At 47.1% G+C, this 20,285-nt stretch overlaps 5 protein-coding genes across 5 annotated transcripts; 3 read left to right on the forward strand and 2 right to left on the reverse strand.

The window, feature by feature from the left end:
• Positions 1 to 1,415: 1,415 nt before the first annotated feature.
• On the forward strand, positions 1,416 to 4,841 carry C922_03377 (hypothetical protein; the record flags this gene model as incomplete). The annotated part of the gene is made up of 1 exon (XM_008818969.1): positions 1,416 to 4,841. The coding sequence occupies one exon, from the start codon at positions 1,416 to 1,418 to the stop codon at positions 4,839 to 4,841; it is 3,426 nt and encodes a 1,141-aa protein (XP_008817191.1).
• Positions 4,842 to 6,216: 1,375 nt separating this feature from the next.
• Positions 6,217 to 7,548, forward strand: C922_03378 (hypothetical protein; the record flags this gene model as incomplete). The annotated part of the gene is made up of 1 exon (XM_008818970.1): positions 6,217 to 7,548. The coding sequence occupies one exon, from the start codon at positions 6,217 to 6,219 to the stop codon at positions 7,546 to 7,548; it is 1,332 nt and encodes a 443-aa protein (XP_008817192.1).
• Positions 7,549 to 8,028: 480 nt separating this feature from the next.
• On the forward strand, positions 8,029 to 12,482 carry C922_03379 (adenosinetriphosphatase; the record flags this gene model as incomplete). The annotated part of the gene is made up of 4 exons (XM_008818971.1): positions 8,029 to 10,062; positions 10,228 to 10,284; positions 10,771 to 10,899; positions 11,043 to 12,482. The coding sequence occupies 4 exons, from the start codon at positions 8,029 to 8,031 to the stop codon at positions 12,480 to 12,482; spliced, it is 3,660 nt and encodes a 1,219-aa protein (XP_008817193.1).
• A 430-nt stretch (positions 12,483 to 12,912) lies between these two features.
• Positions 12,913 to 14,976, reverse strand: C922_03380 (hypothetical protein; the record flags this gene model as incomplete). The annotated part of the gene is made up of 4 exons (XM_008818972.1): positions 12,913 to 13,143; positions 13,289 to 13,385; positions 13,602 to 13,653; positions 14,877 to 14,976. 4 exons carry the CDS (start codon positions 14,974 to 14,976, stop codon positions 12,913 to 12,915), a joined length of 480 nt encoding a protein of 159 aa, XP_008817194.1.
• A 174-nt stretch (positions 14,977 to 15,150) lies between these two features.
• C922_03381 (hypothetical protein) lies at positions 15,151 to 19,395 on the reverse strand (the record flags this gene model as incomplete). Its single annotated transcript, XM_008818973.1, has 1 exon — positions 15,151 to 19,395. The coding sequence occupies one exon, from the start codon at positions 19,393 to 19,395 to the stop codon at positions 15,151 to 15,153; it is 4,245 nt and encodes a 1,414-aa protein (XP_008817195.1).
• Between the last annotated feature and the right edge of the window lie 890 nt (positions 19,396 to 20,285).

Genomic DNA, 20,285 nt, shown 5'->3' on the forward strand with positions numbered 1-20,285 from the left:
AAAAAAAAAAAAAAAAAAAAAAAAAAAACGCAATTAAGGGGCATCTACTGAAATGATTAGGAATTATTTTTCTGAATTTCCCGACGTACAATACAAGCACCTTTTTGTTTTTTTTTTTCATTTGGTGGTGGGTGGGCAGAACTGAACCCCTAAAAGGATCGGATAAATAATATATATTTGCTGTACGACAGGCGGGCCATTTGAAGGCACCGTTTTTTTTTTCTTTTTTGATTATCGAAGCAAAGAAAAAGGGGGACCCATTTGTTGGCAACGCGAGTGCATTATATACACATTTGCATATTCTTGTCCAGAGGTTCTTCACACAAAGGAACATTGGGTGTCTTCAGTTTTCAGCTGCTATCCCGTTTGGTTACTCTCCCAATTAGCCAAGACGAGCACAAGAATAGCACTACCTGAGTGCGACCGCCGCAGGCGTACACCTATACCCCTACCTAGTCGAATTGCCCATCGTTGGAAGGGTTACCCTTTTTTGGAAGCAACGGACGTGTAGAGCCTACGTAGGGGAATTTCAAAGGGGGAAAAAAAGCTCACGAAAGAGGCCCTACAAAACGGATCACGTAAGAGGCACTCCAAAACGGATCCCCAAAACTTCATTGATGCTCACCTCCCCAAGACGCACCTGAAGAGAACACCACACAAAGTTGCGCACCGAGAACCAGAAGAGGGAGGGGACTCAAGCTTCAGCCAGCCCTCCCCCGTAGATCTGTTCTTACTGTAAATTTATCTACCCCTGGGGTGGGGAAATACAAACCGGTGATTATTTAACCATACGCGAGGCAGAGTAGCACATCTAGATTTCCTCTTAGCTGCATGTGCGTCGCAGGGTTGGCGATCCTTCCATTGAGGTTGCTCGGCCGAATTGGTAATAAAGAGGAAAAATAAATGAATAAATAAATAAAATAAAATAAAATAAAAAAAAAAAAAAAAAAAAACGATACATGTGAAAGACCGTCCGTTGTGCTAAAGAGAGACTTCCTCCCTCTGTACGCTCTGCACGACTGCCCAATCACATCAGCACAATGGGTTAAATGGTACACTCCGAGTGAAGATCACCCCAGTAAGGCATACTTCCCCGGCAGACACGTGGGTCACACCCATTTTGCCGCGCCAGAACCTTAAACCCTGAACCAGACACACACCCACCCTTCCATGAAGAAAGAGAAAAAGGAGTGTACCTTCGACTCTGCTGATCAATGCTGCTGATTACCGTCTTATCACATGTTGTCACCCCATGTGGTCACCCACATACATGTTCTGTTGTATCCATTAAAAGGCTCCTTCCCCGATGAGTGCACTACCAATCCCTGTTGAACCGAGACGTTGGCTTACTCACTTGCACCCTCCCCCGCATGTACTCACGTGTAGGTTCTCCCATTAGACGTACCCAACGGACAATGGAGAACAGCCAGAGTAACCACACCAGTTACTACCAGAGCGTAACGTCAAACAGCAACACAATTAGCATTTTTTATGAAGATTTAAAGCCAAACAAAAGTGACAAAATAAAATCACATGAGTGGAAAAATGACAAACATGTAAGTGGGAAGAGATCCAAAAAAGCATACCATTCGAATGTTGCATTCTTTCACCATAAAAAGAAAAAAGCGGGTGAGAAGGAAAACAGCCACTTCCTGGAAAATGACAAAATTGGTAATAGCTACTCCCAACGGGACTTAAAAAAAAAAGGGAACCTTCCGCAACAGAGTGGAAGAGGTACTGCAGATAAGTCCAAGGAAGGCTTGCTCATAGGTTCATCTCCAGGGGGTACGAACATAGAGATGAATAACAAATTGGGGCACCATGTGAGAAGCTCCAATGGGAATAGTGGGCCTATTCAGGGGGTTGCCCTTAACGGAGGCCAGGGGAACCCCACGAAGCAGGCGCACAACCAGGGCGATCATGGCAAAGGTGATAGGCGCGCCCTCCACGAGAGCAGTCCTAACAGTAACAATAGCAATAACAATAAGAACTGCAGCAGCAGCCACGGGGAGGGAGTGAGACTCACCAAAGAACTGCTCGACGATCTGAATAAGAGAAACCAAATTCTCAGTGACGAGAGCGGAGAGGACAAGGATAATGACAACCAGAACTTCCTCATCTACGTGAAGAAAAGGATTGAGCAGAAAAAGGAGGAGGAGAAGCGGGAGAAGAGGGCCGAGAGGAGCGCAAGGGCAGGCGGGAAAGCTGGCCGGAAGGCTGGCAGGAAAATACGCGGGAGAGTCAGCGACAGAGTGAGCGGGAAAATAGCAGGTGGTGAGCCAGGCGGTCAGTGGGGGGGCTACCTTGGCGCCCCCGAGAACATCCCCCCCGGTCGCCCCCAAAGTGCAGATCAGATAAAACACCCCAGTGGTGATCCCCCCATGAACGAAATTATCGGACAAAATGACATAGAAGGGAACCGATGCGAGGATCTGGAAATCCCCCTAAACGGATGCCGCGACGCATGCGGAGACGGAGTGGCTCCTCGAAGTGGCAACTACGATGATGATACCAAGGGGACGAGTAACGGGAACCGAGAAAATTCCAATCAGATCGAAACATATAAAACCATCGACGATAGTAGCTCCCTATTTAGTGATGAATCGACCAAGGTGTACGTCAATAGGAAGAATCACGTTGAATTTAATATGTGTGAAAATCCCTGTGACATTTGGTACGGCTTGAGGAAGAAGAATGGCAAGCGCATTTTTATTAGCAGTTTGGGTGTGAATGGGAAGAAGAATAAAAACAAGGGCGGAAATGCCAGGAGTGGCAATGGAAGAAGTACCACTGGTAGAAGTGCTCATGTTTGGAGTCCCAACAGGAGAAGCGACATAATGAGGAACTCCAAAAAGAGTGGGAATGGCGTTGGAGTCGGTAGCAGCATTGGCAATGGTATTGTGAGTGGCAATCTCAATGGCAATGTCAATGGCATAGTCAATAGCAACAGCACGAACAGGAAGGCCAAGTCCAAGAACGTAGAAAGGTACTACATAAGCAAGAAGAAGGGAAGCGACAGCAGTTTGGCCAAGCTAAGTCGAGACAAACCCAAAGGAAAAAATGGCCCCAAGTCCAACATCAGATATGTTAAGTACAGCGCAGAGTGGAGCTCCAGTTACTACTCCAACGTCATAAACAGCAACGATGGAAACCTCTCTGACAACACCATTGCGACGATGCACATTGATGGAAATTGCAAATATAATGAGGAGACAAACGAATACAGAAGTGGCAAAGGGAATAAGCATACGTACAGCTCCGCCACTTATAGCGGTAACAGTAAGAAAGGGCATGGGAAGAATGAGCAAAACAATATTTCGCAGTTCAATAAAATGGGCGGGGGAAATAATTTTATCGTTTCACGTAATGACCATCATCAGCTAGCCAAAAAGTCTTCAAAAAAAAAAAGTAAAAAAAATATTATGACCTGGTCACGTAGAAATAACAATTATGAGAACAAACACAAGGTACATTTTGCACCGGTGAAGGGTGCTAACAAGAACATTTACTACGACAACGAGCCGACAAAAATTAGGATTAGGGGGGGATCCCTGGGGTATTTGAGCGACGGTGGTGGTAAAGGTGCAGCAGTTACAGCACCTGTGACTGCCGTGACAACTACTTCCAACTCGGCCGCCAACCCTGGTGATGGACTCGACCGGGGCAATCACAGCGACAGTGCTAATAACGAGGCGGACGAAGATGTAGGCCGAAAAAGTCGTCACGCGTCTACCGGGGGAGCAGACAGTAGCATGGATAGTAGTGCCGATAGAGTTGGGGTTGGTGGCAGTTTCCCTCGCGTGGACAGTGCACACGTTGGCGACCCAACGAACAGCGACACTAATCCTTTGAAAATTCACTCCCTTTCGATGCACAGCGGGATGATGAAGAGGAAAGAAAATGTCTCTCGTGACGCCAGCATAACACCAGATTATAAATCGGAATCACCAAATGGAAATATCCCTTCTTTCCCCTCTTGTGCTCGCATACGAGAGGACCATAACGGAAATATTGCACCTAGTTATGAAAAAAATGACTTCAAGTCATCCTGTGCGAATAACGGAGGCGAATTTCGCGCTCAGGTCAAACCCAGTGTGGATAATGCGTGCGGTGCAAACCAACATAAGGGTGCTGGGGTGCACGGGTCATATCAGAACGATAAAAATGGAGCCAAAAGAATGAATACACATAAGACGCATAAAATAAGGAACTACAGCAATCGCACTTACAATGTTGGCAGCTCGCCATATCACCCCTCAGTGAGCAACAAAGTGCCTGAGGAGGACTACTTGGCTCATGCGTCCCCCTCCGATGGTGCCGCTCTGCCAACGACTCGCCTTGAAACAAGTGAGTATTACGCGAAGAACAAGGGGAAGGATTATGTCGGTACACCCAACTGTTACTACCAGCATGGTGGAAAGAACGGGGCATCCAATTACCATAGCCATGCGAACAGCCACAAACCATTTGACGTGATCAAAGAGGAGACGTTTATCGTGGCGGAGGGCAGAGACGAAATAATCTTCCCCGATTTTGCCTACACGGGTGAGCAAAACAGGAAGTACAAAAATTGCTACTACAACAACGCCAAGTTTGACTTGTCTTATGAGATTGAGGAGGACATATGGAAGCGAAAGAAAAAAAAGTGGAGCTCCAACAACGCCAGCAGCAGCGGTAACAATGGAAACGGAATCGGTGGTCATGGCGGAAATGGCGGAAATGGCGGTAACACCGGTAACAGCGGCCATGGTGGCGCCCCCTGTGGCAGCAAGTCAGCTTTTAAGAGCGCCAGAGAGAGGGTGCAGTCCATACTGGCCAGGCGCAGGGGCGTTGACTTCTGAGCCAACTACGAGGGCAGAGACCCAGTGGGGATTTTTGCCCATCACCTTTCTGATGTTGCTGTGGTTCCAGCTATTCCAGCTTCCACATTTTCCACTCTTTCCAGATTTTTTAATTTTTTTGTGAAAAATGGTCCAGCAAGTGTGAATCCCTCCGAGGAAATTTGTCCTCCCCCCGAGGGGGCCTACGCGGAGTACCCATTCATGTGTCTCCCTCAGGAGCTCAGATGTTGGAACTCCGCGCGGCGGGCAGGAGGTTAAGCGACTCCCTTTTCCCAGGACTTCCATTTGTGCCGCCATTTGTATATTCATCTGTGTGACCATTTTGCCTGATCATTTTGCTTCCTCTTTTTTTGCCCCTTGCAACTGGACACACATGCGCATGCATTGAAGGGGAGAAAAGACCCCGGGAGGAAAAAACATACCGCTTTAAGCCTTTTTAAAAAAAAAAAACTCAGTTGGGCTGACCACAAATGAGAAATATTTTTACACACCTATACGTGCATGTGTCCCCAAAAAAAATGAAAGTGAAAAGTGAAGGAAGTGAAGAATGCTTCGTCTTTTTACTGCATGCGCAGTTGGGAAGTATCGCCTGGGTACACATATGTGCCCAACTGCGCCGGGGAGAAAAAAAGGAAGCTGTGAAAAGGACAACCGCAGGAGTAAAAACCGCGTGAAAGACAACCGCGAGCGCAACAACTCCGTGAAGGACAACACCAAATATGCTGTGGCATGCATTTAAAATTGGCCCCTTCGTGAAAAAACGTGGAAAGTGTTAACAAGGCGATTTATCTGTTCACAGAGGTAAAGGGGTAATTTTCCTTTTTTTCTCTTTTTTTTTTTTGTTCTTCTTTGCCATCCTTTTTGGTGTTTTTTTTTTTTTTTTTACACATTTTTTTTTTTTTGCGTTTTCGCCATCTCCCCCTTGTGCGCAGATTTAGCCCTGTCTGCCTTTCGCGGAGAGGAACGAAAAACACGTCCGCGCAAAACCGAAATTTAAAATGCGACGAGTGTGTTTGTAGACTTGCGCAAAGGATTGGCGCACCGCTCATTTGTGCACACTGTACTTGTGCGACCATTCGGTTCTTTTTTTTTTTAACCCGCGAAGGTTTCTATTTGACACAGTTGGCGTGTTGTGCAACTTTTATTTTTTTTTTGTATGCGACGCTTTATAGGTGGTGGCTGTCCAGAAGCGGCGCGCATGCCGTAGGAGAAGCCACCCCCGGTTGGAGAGCTCCACGTGCGCCATGTGCAACGCAGACTCGGCTTCGCCTCCGCAGCGTTACAGTGCAGCGTGTCTGCAACGCGTCTGTAAGTCGTCTGTAGCGTGTCTGCAGTGTGTCTGTCACTCGTCTGTAGCCCCTCTCGGCCAGACGGGATGGGGCGCGCGCGCAAGACGAAGAAGGCGGTCCCGCCGCTATCAAAGAACACGCTTCGGGCGCTGCACATAATTATGGCCATCGGCTTCATCAGTGTACTGCCGCAAATCCTGACGACCATAATGACAACCTGGAGGGAAGCAGAACCGATTGAGTATAAATACATGTTTAGAGGGAGCGAGCACTCGCTGTACGTAGATTATACTTACTACGGATTGTACAAAGTGATTTATGACGACAAGCATGTGGAGACATGGACTCAGAGGGTACAGAATATGCGAAGCAAAGGGAGTGAAGGAATTCAGGTCGGGCGGAACAGCGAGTCGGCTGGAAGTTTATCCCTGTGGACATCAGCATGTCAGGAGGCATGTCGAGACGCCATTATCAGACGTATAGAAGCCTACGAGAGGATCTCTTTCATTTCGTTGATTCTCCTGTGTGGCATCGTTTTGTCTTGTACTCTGATCATTCTTTGCATTGGATGGAATATACTTTTCTCCAAAAGTATTCTCATTTCGATGGCTTGTTTCATGTTATCTTTTATAATTAACGGAGGTATAGGGACCTACTGGTATTACGAGACAGACCTCTCTTGGAATCTAGTGACTAAAGCTCAACAGTATCCTTTCCCCAAATGCTCGTACTGCTTTTATATCTTTATGATTACCACGGGGGTGTACGGTTTATGTTTTGTTTTTCTCCTTATGCTGGATTTGTTCAATAAAAACTCACAAAAGAAGTCCCACTTGGATCAAATGACTCTACAGAACAAGAACGCCATGAACGCCAAGAATCTGTACCAACCGCTATTCGATGGGCAAGCCAATATGATGATGTCTAGGAGTGCCAGCTATACTAATCTTATGCCTTTCGGGAAAGGCTCCGAGATGGGTGCCCCCATGGGCACCGGAGTCATGGGGGGACCCCCGGTCCCTAATTTTTTACAATTTAATAAAACGAATTTAAACCAATACGGAGGGATAAATCATAATGGCTTCCCTGGGTTTAGAAACATGCCTCCTGGTATGGGTATGCCGATGCCCCCTGGGATGGCTTCAGGTATGACTCGAGGTATGCCTCCAGGGATGATGCCTGGGATGAGTCCACCCATGCAGAATAATTTGAATCCAAACTTTTTCCCGCAAATGTCAAGGCAGTACTCCTATTCCGGCTCGCCATCATTCCAACAGAGCCCCCCTAACTTCGCTGGGTTACAAGGCCAGAACATGCCGAACATGCCTTCCGGGATGTTTTCCCCGCGCCAGTATTCCGGCGTAGATTACGACAATATAAACAATCCCTTCAGTGTGAAGAAGCCCTTTAAGTTCTGAGCACCTGCACCGGAGCGTTCGGCGGACCCTTTGGAACACCCGTCTGAGTAGAGAAAGCCTCGACAAGGGGAGAAGCACGAGATGTACACCCTTTCTGTCGTGGTGGCTTCATCCGCGCAGACTTGCCACCTGGAGGGCATCAACATATATACAACACATGCATAGATATTGTATGCCAGCCTACGTAACTGTGTCGTGCGACACACACTTGTGTGTTCCCTTTTTTTTTTTTTTTTTTTCAGCGCGATTTTGTTTATTCGGCCCAGGGGATGATAATAAAAAGGTGCCCTGCTGGGGATAAGCCAAAGGGGGGAGTCCGCATCGTTTGCCTTAAAGGCGGAAGCAAACGTAGGGAAGCAAAACCAAACGTACGCCCCCATATAGGTGACCCCCCCCAACGCGAAGAACAAACAGTGGTGGGGAAGAAAAACACAAACTTGTTACTAGCAACTCTACAAATGGGAAACCACCCAAGCGGCCATGGAGTGCCTCAGCAAAATTAATCTCATACAGAAGGTGAATGCGGAGCTCTACAAAAGTCTCGGGGTGGAGGATGACAACTTAGCAGAATATTTAATTTACTTATGTAAAAAAGCCCAATCGTTAGAAGAGTTCTGTAAAGAGGTGTTTGAAAATGGAGGAGAAATTGAGCATTCTGTGCTGAAGTACCTGTATGATATTATTAAGCTCCCCGGTGGGGACTCCTCAGGAAAGGCATCCGGGAGGAAGGAAACGGGTAGAGATGATGCCGAGGAGGAAGAACAGGATGGAATGGACAAGGAGAAGAGGCTGGAAATTAAAATGATTGAGAAGAAAAATGAGAAGATGAAAAGATTCCACTGCTTGACCATCAAGAACGATGAGCAGCTAACGAGGCTGTCCGAGGGGAGCGGCGCGGAGGGGGGTAGCGACACGGCCACAGGGGGGGGGCGCCATCGGGATGGGAAGCGCCATCGGGATGGAAGCCACAGCCCAGATGGAAGCCATATCCAGGATAAGAACCGACATGGGGACCGCCACCGGGATAGGGGCCGCCATAGAGATAGAAGCAACAGCCGGGAAGGAGACCACCATCGACATAGAGAGCGCCACCCGGATAGAAGCCACAGCCGGGAAATAGAGCGCCATCGACATAGGGGCGACCACAGCCGCGAAGGGCACCGCAAAAGAAGGCGGCTCGATGGGGCGGAGGCGCGCGCGCTACGGGTAAACAACATCTTCACTGGAACGGTGAGCAAAATCATGGACTTCGGCATTTTCGTCTCGTTCCGAACCGAGCCGGGGGGATACAAAGAAGGGCTGGTGCACTGCACGGACATCTTGCCAAACCGCAAGAGAGTAGTCAACATGAATGAAAAATTCCAAAAGGGAATGAAAGTGAAGGTAAAGGTGAAGGCAATATTCGGAGAAAAAATAAACTTAAACATGTCAGAGGTAGATCAAAAAACAGGAAAGAATCTCGTGAGTGACGAGGAAGACGATGGCGATGGGGGAAGTGCACCCACCAGAAGAGGAAAAGAAAAAGACAAAAATGTGATATCCATATTTGACGATCTGCATGAAGACTACAAAGAGTTGAAGAAACACAATTCAGATGTTTTTAAGGAAGATCCAAAGGATACAATGAAATATGAAAGTGTGATAAAAATGCAAAGCGATTACTCCAAGTGGGAAATCCAGCAGCTAATAAAAGGTGGAATCATCTATGATGAGCAGTTAAAAAGAGAATATAAAAATCTACGACATGATGAGAAAATTGAAGACGAAGAGGAAATAATTGAAATTGAGGTGAACGAAAGGGAGCCAGCGTTTTTGAAAGGACAGACGACAAAAGCTGGGGCGAAACTGTCCCCTATACAAGTCATCGTTAATGCAGAAGGGTCTCTAGCAAGGGCTATAACGACCACCTCTGCTTTGGCCAAGGAGAGGAAGGAACAGAAACAGAATGAACAGAACGCTATCTATGATAGCATCCCAAAAGATATTAGTAGACCATGGGAGGATCCAAAACCTGAGTTGGGAGAAAGAACCATAGCAGAGGCATTAAAAAATATTGGCAAGAATTATGACCTCCCTGAATGGAGAAAAAATTACCTACACAATAATATCTCCATTGGGGTTAAAAACCCTATGCCTGTAAATGAGCAGAGGGCAAAGCTTCCAATCTATCATTTGAAAAAGGACCTGATGAAAGCGATTGCTAAGAATAATGTCCTCATTGTCATTGGAGAAACGGGAAGTGGGAAGACAACCCAGATTCCTCAATACTTACACGAAGCCAACTACACGGAGAGGGGTATCGTTGGATGTACACAGCCGAGAAGAGTTGCTGCAATGTCCATTGCCAAACGAGTGAGCGAAGAGTTTGGATGCATTCTAGGTCAGGAGGTTGGTTACTCCATCCGTTTTGACGACTGCACTTCGAATGACACCATTATAAAGTATCTCACCGATGGTATGCTCCTTCGGGAGACCCTCAGCGATACGATGCTCTCCAAGTATTCCTTCATCATAGTAAGTAGCCCAGAGGGGGAGGAAGAAGAAGAAGAAGAGCAGGAGAGCGAAGCCAACCGCAATTTGTGAGGGAACACACCATGGCTATGCCGCTCACCAAATATACCTTGTGAAGAAATTTCCAATTTACGTAATTCACCCCATGTCCAACCGTTCCTCCCGCAGCTTGATGAAGCCCATGAGCGGACCATCTCAACGGATATCCTCTTCTGTCTTTTGAAGGTAAGCTGAATTTCTTTTTTTTTTCTTTTCTTTTTCCCTTCCCCTTCACTCCCCTTCGTTGTCGTCCGCCCAGGGCCTGGCCATAAAATGTGCCTTCACAGCCATTTCGGCTAAAGGAAGCCACTGTGCGCTGAGCCTGCTAATGACAACGCTTCGTAAAAATTAAAAAAACGTTGACAGGTATAGGGCTTACAAAAAAAAAAAAAAAAAAAGAGAACATTCCCCGTCCCACGGCATGTTTAAAATGGTCATTTAAATTATTTGCAGAATGGACGGGGGAACATTGTAACTCGCCAAGGAGTCGACGCGTTAGTGGGGGGCTTTCCGCAGAGCCGCTGCCAGTTGCGCGACACGCATGCGATGTCTGCATGTATGTAGGTGCATTATTATGTGTACGCCGCTAGCGGTTCATTCCTTATACGCCGCCAACGGTTGACTCATTGTACGCCGCTAACCGCTGACTGCTTGTACGCTTCCCCCCCGCAGGACGTCGTGAAGAGGCGGCCCGACTTCAAGCTAATCGTGACGTCCGCCACACTGGATGCGGAGAAATTTTCCACCTACTTCTTCAACTCGCCCATTTTCACCATCCCGGGGAAGATCTTTCCAGTGGAGGTACCGCCACGGGGCACGCCAACGGATCAGCCATGCGTGTAGGCTATTAGACATGCACATAGCCGCTTATCCCTGCTTGTGATCGCTTATCCCTGCTTGTGACCGCTTATCCATGCTTGTGGCCGCTTCCCCCCCCCTGTCAGATTCTGCACTCGAAGGAACCCGAAAGCGACTACGTGGAGGCCTGCCTCATCACCGTGCTTAACATCCACCTGAACGAGCACCCGGGGGACATCCTGGTTTTCCTAACGGGTCAGGACGAAATCAACACGGCGTGTGAAATCCTGCATGAGCGAATGAAGAAGCTGGAGAGTATGTCCCCCCCGCCGCTGATCATTCTGCCGATTTATTCATCCCTGCCATCGGAGATGCAAAGTGTTATATTCGACCCGGCCCCACAGGGATGCAGAAAGTGTGTCCTGGCGACCAACATAGCAGAAGCGAGTTTAACTATAGACGGAATTTTCTTCGTCATCGACCCAGGATTCTGTAAAATTAGGAAATATGACTCGAAGAGAGATATGGATAGCTTAGTGGTCGCGCCCATTTCCAAAGCGAATGCTAAGCAGAGGGCAGGTCGAGCAGGCAGAACAGGTCCAGGCAAATGTTACCGTCTCTACACAGAAGAAGCATATAAAAATGAAATGGCAGAAACGAGTATCCCAGAAATACAGAGAATAAATCTCGGTAGTACAGTACTGCTTCTAAAAGCACTAGGAGTAAACGATTTCCTTCACTTTGATTTTATGGATTCCCCATCAGTGGATACCCTTATCCATTCTCTGGAAAATCTATACTACCTGGGAGCTCTGGATGATAACGGGTATTTAACAAAGCTAGGAAAGAAGATGTCGAATTTTCCAATGGAACCTAACTTGTCCAAGATATTATTAACGTCGATAAATTTTAACTGTGCAGATGATGTTGTCACCATAGTTAGTATGCTGAGTGTACAGAACATTTTTTATCGCCCTCAGAATAAAGCCCTTTTGGCAGATAAAAAGAAAAATAAATTTTTAATGCCACAAGGAGATTTAATAACCTATCTTAATATATACAATAAGTGGAGAGAAAATAACTATTCCAATTATTGGTGCCATGAGAATTTTATCCATTCAAGGGCATTGAAAAGGTCTCAAGATGTGCGGAAACAGATTCTGTCAATATTCGAGAGGTATAATTATGAGGTACAAAAGAATCGAAGCAGAAATGACTCCGCTAAGTATGCAAGTATATGCAAAAGTATCTGCTCTGGATACTTCAGTCATGTCTGTAAAAGGGACGCTCAGCAGGGGTATACTACGCTTCTAACAAACCAGCAAGTCTTTATCCACCCCTCGTCCAGTCTGTTTAACAAGAACCCCCTGTTTGTTGTATACCACGAGTTAGTCCTAACAAACAAGGAGTACATTCGAGACTGCACCATTATCCAACCGCAGTGGCTGATTCAGCTGGCGCCCAATTTGTTCATCCCTGCTGATGAGAAGAAGATCTCCAAAATTAAGCTGCGCGAGAAGATCGAGCCGCTGCATAATTATTATGAGGAACCCAATGCGTGGCGACTCTCCAGGAGGAAGGGGTAGCTGGACAGCCACTGTGTTGGGGATTTTTTTTTTTTTTTTTGTCTGTCCTTTTTTGTCCCCACGATGTTGACACGTCGTATGTACTTCTCTTTACTTAGCATTCACGTCGTATGTGCATTTCTCTTTTTTTGGCCTTCTCCGAACCAACCGTACCTTTTCCTTCTCCTAACTGAACGAACAGCTCATCAGACACTTTTAAACGGAGGGTCTGTCCCCGTTATGGATTCCCCACCCCGCGGGGTGAAAAGCCTTCCACCACTGGAATGCTTTCAAAATGGCACTTTCAAAGAGAAGCGGTTCAAATTACCCCCCCTTCGCGTGACTAAACTGCTACGCTGTCGCCACGTCTCCAGGGGGGTCACTAAAAAATGAAGAAGCCAGACGGCAAAGGAAGAAATATATCGTATCCCACCTTATGGCTAGACACCTCCTAATAGTTCGACTTCAAATCTCTTATCGATTCGGGCAGCTCTCCCACCACCTGCAAGGCGTAAAAGCCTGGAGCGTATTTGCTCAGGTCGTTGTATTGGGCCATCCAAGACTTCGTCGGGGTGGTTATCGCCATGAATCCATTGAAGTTGTCCGTCGTGCAGTCGTGGATACGATGCCGGTCTCCGGCCATCTGGAGGAATTTGCAGTTGCTACAGCCGTTCTGGTAGAACTGAGAACGGGGTGGAGAAGAAGCGGCGGTGAAGAAATGGCCGTGTCGCAGTGGGGTTGGAGACGACATATCGCTGAATATGTGACGAGCCACTGAGCCATCTACCCAACGCGGCATCACGCCGCTTCCTCGCGCTGGTGCTCACCTCCGCTTCCGTGCGCAGCAGGCGGCAGGACAAGCACGCGCGCATTTTCAATGCCTTGTCCTCCTGCAGGGTATTCCTCGACTTCTTCGGCGAGTCCCTACACAGATGGTGGGGGTGGACGGAAAACGTTAAAAATCGTTCGCAGAGCAGTATTGGCCGCGAACTCCAGTTGGGATTTCCCTCTCGGGTGTAAAATAAGCATGGTCCCTGGGGTGACCGCCTAAATTAGTGTTGCGGATACCACCGTCACTGTTGCTACCGCGCAGCGTCGTTTCTTCCACGGATGCTTTCCCCTCATGTTGGGTCTCCTTACTTGTTCTCCGAGAATGATTCATCGATTTTCTCTTTATCCGACTTTTTCCGTCCTAAATGGGAAAGTGAAGTAGCAAAATGGACATTTCGCAATTTGCCTCTACGATGCGCATGGGCCAGTTGACATTTTTACATGGACAAAGGTGGTCGTTCGGACGACATCGCCCACATTTTGTTGAAGCTAAACCTTTGGGGGTTGCCATGGTTAACTTCTGTTCCTGTTTTGCTAACGTGCCTTAGATGCAGAATGATGGAGGAAAAATAAAGATTATACTCTATATATCATATCTCCTCGAAGCGCTTTCTCCATGTCGGCACCTTGCTCATACATCAATTGAGGTAACAATCCCTCTTTTATTTTCTGTCTCCACGCTGCTCGATTTTCCATTCAAATGCGATTTAAAAGGAAAAAAAAAATTTACTCACAGGGGGGGAGCGAACATAGCATTTTATCTTCACTTTTGCATGCCAATACGATGGACCAAAAGAAGAAAAAAAAATAAAAAAATACATAAATACATACATACTACATACATACATATATGTTGTATGGATCCTTCGTTGCGACAGATTGGGGAAATTTCCTCTCCCTAATGGTGCTCTCCCCCCTTTGTTTTCGGTTCTTGATGAGGTGGCTACATGGGCACGGAGTAAGGGACACGGACAGGCGGCCACAAAATTAGGCGAACCTTTTCCGCTTCATGGCAAAGGAATTGTTTGGTGCTATGCACGTGGAAGAGAAAAGTTGCCCACAACAAAAAAAAAAAAAAAAAAAATGCGAAACGTGCCCTCAATTTTGTTCGCGTAGGAAATCTGCTCATGTGCATCGTGTATGCCAAAGATGATCGCAGTTTTGAAAGTAGGCGGTCGGACAGGATGTGGGGGTCCCTTCAAATGTCGCAAATGCATAGAGGGGACGTCCTAATGGGGAGGGTCACTCTCGTAAAGCGGCAGTCGCGGTCCCAGCCCCGGTCACCTTTCGTGTTCTTTAGGTAAGCGAATCGTAGCGCCAACTTTCACCAGTTTCCCACCCTCTTTGCCGTGTTGTTTTTCCCCAGTGAAGGGGGAATGCCTAAGGGATGAACATTGCAGTGGCTGCTGACGCGCGGTATAGACACCACACACACACACCCCAATGACATGTCACACGATATTTCTCTGGGAACCCTCCATAATGCAAAAATAGGAAGTACCTTTGTACATGCAGATGGCTAGTCCTTTTGAACAATGTAACACAAAAGGGGGGGAAATAAAAGAAATAACTTCTTAACCCCACTTGTTGTTTGAGGGGACCCGCCCTCCCCCATTGCTCCTTCCCCAAACTTCCGCGTCGTGCACACCAAAGGATTAAAAATGCGTTCCAGTTTTACGTTCATGTCGTGCTTGAAAAAAAAAGAAAAAATCGACCTCGCTCGTCACGTAAAAGTGCTATAAACGAGGTCGCAAAAAAAAAAAAAAAAAAAAAAAAATAGCTAGCTAGCCAACTTCTCCAGGAGACTCGCGGATGGCCACGTCGCTCCCACTAAAATCGGCGCAATACCGCTACAGGGTCAAACCCGCGCAGTCTTGCTGGAGGGCTCCTTCGCACCGTGCAGCTCGGCGTGGAAGTCCGCATTGTACTGCATCAGGAGCCTCTGCAAGTGCATCTCGCGCGATATGATGGTCCGATTGTAGTAGAGCTTCCCGAATAGCAACTTCTTGCTCGTGCACCCTTGTAGGGTCTTCCTAATGTCCGAGAGGAACTTGCCGATCGATTCGTCTCCGCCGTGCGTGCCGCCTCTCCCGTCCTCGTCCGCCTCATCATCCGAAACGTTGTCGCACTTTTCTGTGTATTTGAGCAGGGCAGACACGTTGGGGGGCTTTAGGATTTTAAGAAACGAGCAGAAGGTGTTCACGGCGATGATGAACTTAAGGTAGTACTCCTGCAGCATGTGCGTGCAGACAGGCGTGGCGGTCGGAGAAGCGGCCCCTGACAGTGCCCCCGCCGATGCCCCCGCCGATGCCACGGACGGAGCCACCCCCTCCGCGGTGCCGTCCACCTTGACGTTCACGAAGAGGATGAAGAAGTTGTAGAGATCCAGCGTCTTGTTGCAGCGCTCGTAAATCCTGTACACGTTTATCAAATCTTCCAGTGTTGAAACGTTGTCGTAGTAGGGGTTAAGGTAGACCTTGCCGTCCCCCACTATGTTGGTGCTCATTTCCGTGTTGGCTTTATTCTCCGGGAAGGAGCAGCACGAGCAGATGAGGCTGCCCGTCTTGTACGGATTGGTGTAGCATAGGGTCTGCAGCAGCTCCGTCTTTATGTCTCTAGTCATGAGATCTGTGAACTCTTTATCCGGCTTATGCATTACCATTTCGTATGCCAGAGGGTGGCAATACAGAGGAGGTAGGAGAAGCATGTTCAGGTATTCATGTAGAAACAGGTTTATCGAATTTGACATATCTTCTACGTTCACTGTCCTATCTGTCTCGTTTGTCAATGCTCCCTTCAAACTGCTATTCTGGATGGTGAGATATCTTTTGTAGGCCTTTTTCTTCTCAGGTAGGACTTTTTGTCGGTGCCCCATCAAGGGGGAGTATTCTTCCCCGTCGGGATGATCAGCGGCGGTGGCAGCACTGGTGCTTCCACTTTGGCTGTTGACCCGCTGGTTACTCCCCCTCTGTTGACACAGAAATGTCCGCACCATTTCTATCAAATCGTCCAGCTTAAATAATAAGGAGTAGTACACAGAAAAGGAAAAGGAGTACCCCTCGGATGAGAACTTAGCGAAGTCATCATTGATGAAGAGGTCCTTCTCCTTCTCTTTCTCCTTCAGTAAAAATAAATAGTCCTCTAAGTTATACACAAGGGGATATACCCTCGTGTAGTAACTCTTAAATTCCTTAAGCATGGCTAGCAGCACTTCCTGGTTCTTGAAGCAATATGGAGTGACAATATCGATTAGAAAGCTTACACACTTTTTTACATCATTTTCGACTACTTTGTAAATCTCCTCTATGTAGAGGATGCTCCTATTATCTTTCCACTTTACTTTCTCGAAGTTGAGGAAAAGTGTCCTAAAATAATCGACCCGTTTTATTGAATTTCTGTATTCATTTTTACACTTAATAATGATGTCTATCAGATTTATCGCAATGTTGAAGGCGTATTTCCTCTCTATGAGCTGAAGGACAGCTCTAGGCAAGGCCACCTCACAAAGGTATTTGTTTATCTCCTGCACGCTATCCACATCGTGAAGATTGCTCACGCTTTTCTCTTCTGTACTGTCCAGTAGCGCGTCAATTTCGCTCTTCAGAGTGCTCCTTAATTTCTCATCTTTGTATGAATAGACTAGATCCTTGAAGGGGTGGTCAAACCACCAGTTTATCGTGCTGGCCTTGAACTTCCACGCGAGGAGGCTTCTATCCAGATTTTTTTTCCTTCTCCCCTGTGCGCAGTCAGATTGGGACGTCTCCAAGGAGTTGTCATTCTCCCACTTGGTCTGCTTCTCCCACGCATGTTGATGCGCACTGGAGGGGTGCTCCTCCGCCGCTTTTCCCTCTGCAGCGGTGGCATCGCCACCCCCCGGTTGGGTACCTCCCCTATGAAGCTCACCTTTCACACTTTTCCTCTTCTCATTCGCGTGAGAGACACTGGCCCGGTTGGGCTTCCTCTTCAGCGTGAAGCTATCCATCTCCGTGTCCGAATTGGTCGGGGTTTGTACTATGGAATCCTTCCCATGTAGGGTGAAATAGTTTTGCACAAGGATGGAAGAGTACTTCCGTTTCAGGAAGGACAAGTGGGCGTAGTAGATGTTGGCCGAATAGCAGAGGCAGATGATCTTCCTGTGGAGGGCCCTCATGTCAAATTTGGAGTAATCGCTGAATGACTTCTGATTCGATCGCACGAAGGTGTACGGGGAGTACTCCATAGCGGCCTCGTCCACGCAGAGGCCACTCCCGAAGTCGCTCCCGAATCCGCTGCCGAGCCCCCCCCCCAAGTAGTACCCCATCGGGAGGGATAGGAAGGAAAACAAATTGTTGTCATAAAACTCCTTCGTCAGGATGTACAGAATGTGCACCAAGTGGCTAATCGACTGGTTGTTCTTATGCAGCAGCAGCTTTATCGCATGGATTGTTCGAAAGGTTACGATAAATGGCAAGGTGTCTCCGAACAGAAGATCATCACACACCCTCTCACAGATGACTTTATTATTCAAAATGTCGATGGTCTTAATGCGCAGCTTACTCTGCGTGTCTGGAGTTGTAATTCTGCTGAAGAAAAACGAAGGAGTCGACACTCCTAGGATAACACTAAGACATAATCTGTTTTCTATCCGTAAATTTATTAACACATTTAAAATGCCATTCAGTACGTTTATATTGAAATATTCACAGTCGTGAATCAGAATGATCACTCGAATTTTTTTCCTCCCATCATCCATGTAGTCATTTTGTTTACTATATAGTTCCATTTCTGCATGTGTTTGCAAAAAAGGGTCGTCTTGATCCCTCATTTGGCTATATAAGTCAGACAAGTCCATCGACCAAGAAGTAGTCTTCACCGTGTCTTTCCCTGCTTCCCTTTTCTTCTCAATTTCGCTCATCTGCCAATACAGTTCTATCAGCTTGTCTATGCTCACCATATTTTTACTCACTTTGTAATACCTGGAGTGACCCTCTCCATTGGGAATAAAAGGGCAAGAGGAAATGTCCCTCCCTTTTCCATTTCGAGGACTAACCTCCGAATCGTTACTTCCCATCCTTCTTGGACTGACTCGAATTTCACCAGGGTAATGCTTCTCTCCATTTTGTCCGCTCTTGTGTCTGTATTTAGCCAAAAACGCCCTCGTCTTGTACTCCCTGTAGAGCTGACTGTATATATTGTAAATAGCCGCGTTCACATTCTTCGACGTACTTGAATTGAGAGAGCACAAATACACGTCACTCTCATCATACGATTCGAATTGGTTCAGAGTAACCTCGTCGAAGCTTCCATTTAGACGCCTCTTCTTTTCCCTACTTTGTCCTTCCACCTCTGCCCCCTTCTGTGCACTCACCCACGAGTGATCCCTTTTCATTTGTGCCTCATTCTGCTGCTGCTGCTCTTCATTCTGCTCCTCCTCCGAGGGGTGTATGTTTCCCCCTCCGCTGCTCATGTCCGATTCGCCGCATACATCGTCTCCTCCGTTGAGAGTCTTCAAAATGGTGAGCCCATGGTGGGGACCACCTGGAACGGCGGTAGTGGCGTTAGTGGCGGGATGGACGCTTTCCCCGTTAAGGGTTCCTCCCCTGTGTATTCCTCCGCCTCCCCCACGTCTGCGCCCCTTGTTGTAATTCCATTTCTTCAACTCGTACGAAATCGCATCGATGATTATCTCGTGGTCCGCTACATTCGTCCCCGCCGTCATCAAAATCAGCGGAAGAAACTCATGGTTCGAAACTGAGTAAGCGTATATTTCCTCAAACACATTACTCAGATTTTTGGAGATCTGGATGTCTATTTCTTTCTGTATTTTATCTATAATGCAAGACCATGTGAGGCGAAACGCTTTGTTCCTCATCAAGAAGCTATTTATTTCGCTCTCGTTCAGCAGGTTGATGTCGTTGTTCCCCGATTGCTCACCTTTCCTACCTTTGTAATTTCCTAATAGGGGTAATACCACTGGGTTGTATTTATTAAAAATATTTTTTCTCCTATCATTGAGGGTATTTTTTGTCTTTCTTCTGTTCCTGCTTTCTAAGTACTCTTTGTTTGCTGTCTTCAGGATGAACCCTCTTCCCTTGTACACCGTGTTTCTGCGTTCATTATTCATTTTATGCCTCCAGTGCGCAATTCGGGGATGGAGATTGTGGCCTCCACCTGTGCTCAGTATCGTTTCGCCACGTCCGCTTCGTCCACTGAAATGGCGCTATTCCGGTAGACGATCTCCTTCGAGGGTCTCCTTTGTGGTCCGTTTCGAGAGCAGCTCGGCTGAAAGAAGCAACTAAGCGGGCGTGTTGCAACGGACTCGCGCCTAATGGGGTCATCACCTCGTGGCAGTTCCCTCAATCTAGGTAGTTGCAAAGTGGCGCGGAGGGGGGGGGAAAAAATACCTGCGAATTGAGGAGTTACTCTCTTGTGCAGCTGTCCAAATGGTAAGGTTAACTCAAAAATGGATTCGTAACTTCTTACTCCACTTTGTAGAGGTGCGTTCTAGTACGTATAGACACACACCAATGGCCCCTAAACACGTGGAGAAATTAGCAGGTGAAAGTGCCCCTAACGCCAGTAGAACGGCACCCCCTCCTCAATTGCTTAATCGACTCGCCCACGCACACACATGAAGAATGCTAATCTGAAACAATTGGTGATGTCTTTCTCGTGGTGCCCAGATGAGTTTTTCCCGCACATGCATACTAATCGGCGCAGGTGTCTCCAGGAGAATACACTAACGTCTGTTTAGCAACCCCACGTAATTGTATACATGTAATTTTCGCCCTTACGAATGTGTACGCTCTTCTTTTATCACTCAGAATTGCAAACGGAAAAAATTACCAGCGTTGAAAGAGGGCTACTCGTCCAAAGACACGCACACATACACATATACACACATACGGACATATACACGTACATACATACACAGACGTATAGCATAGAACAGCGCAGCTCGTGTCAAAATGGGAAAAAGAAAAAATTACAAAATTGGGGATGTATTTTTTCTCC

Source organism: Plasmodium inui, assembly GCF_000524495.1.
Source record: "Plasmodium inui San Antonio 1 unplaced genomic scaffold supercont1.14, whole genome shotgun sequence".
NCBI lineage: Eukaryota > Apicomplexa > Aconoidasida > Haemosporida > Plasmodiidae > Plasmodium > Plasmodium inui.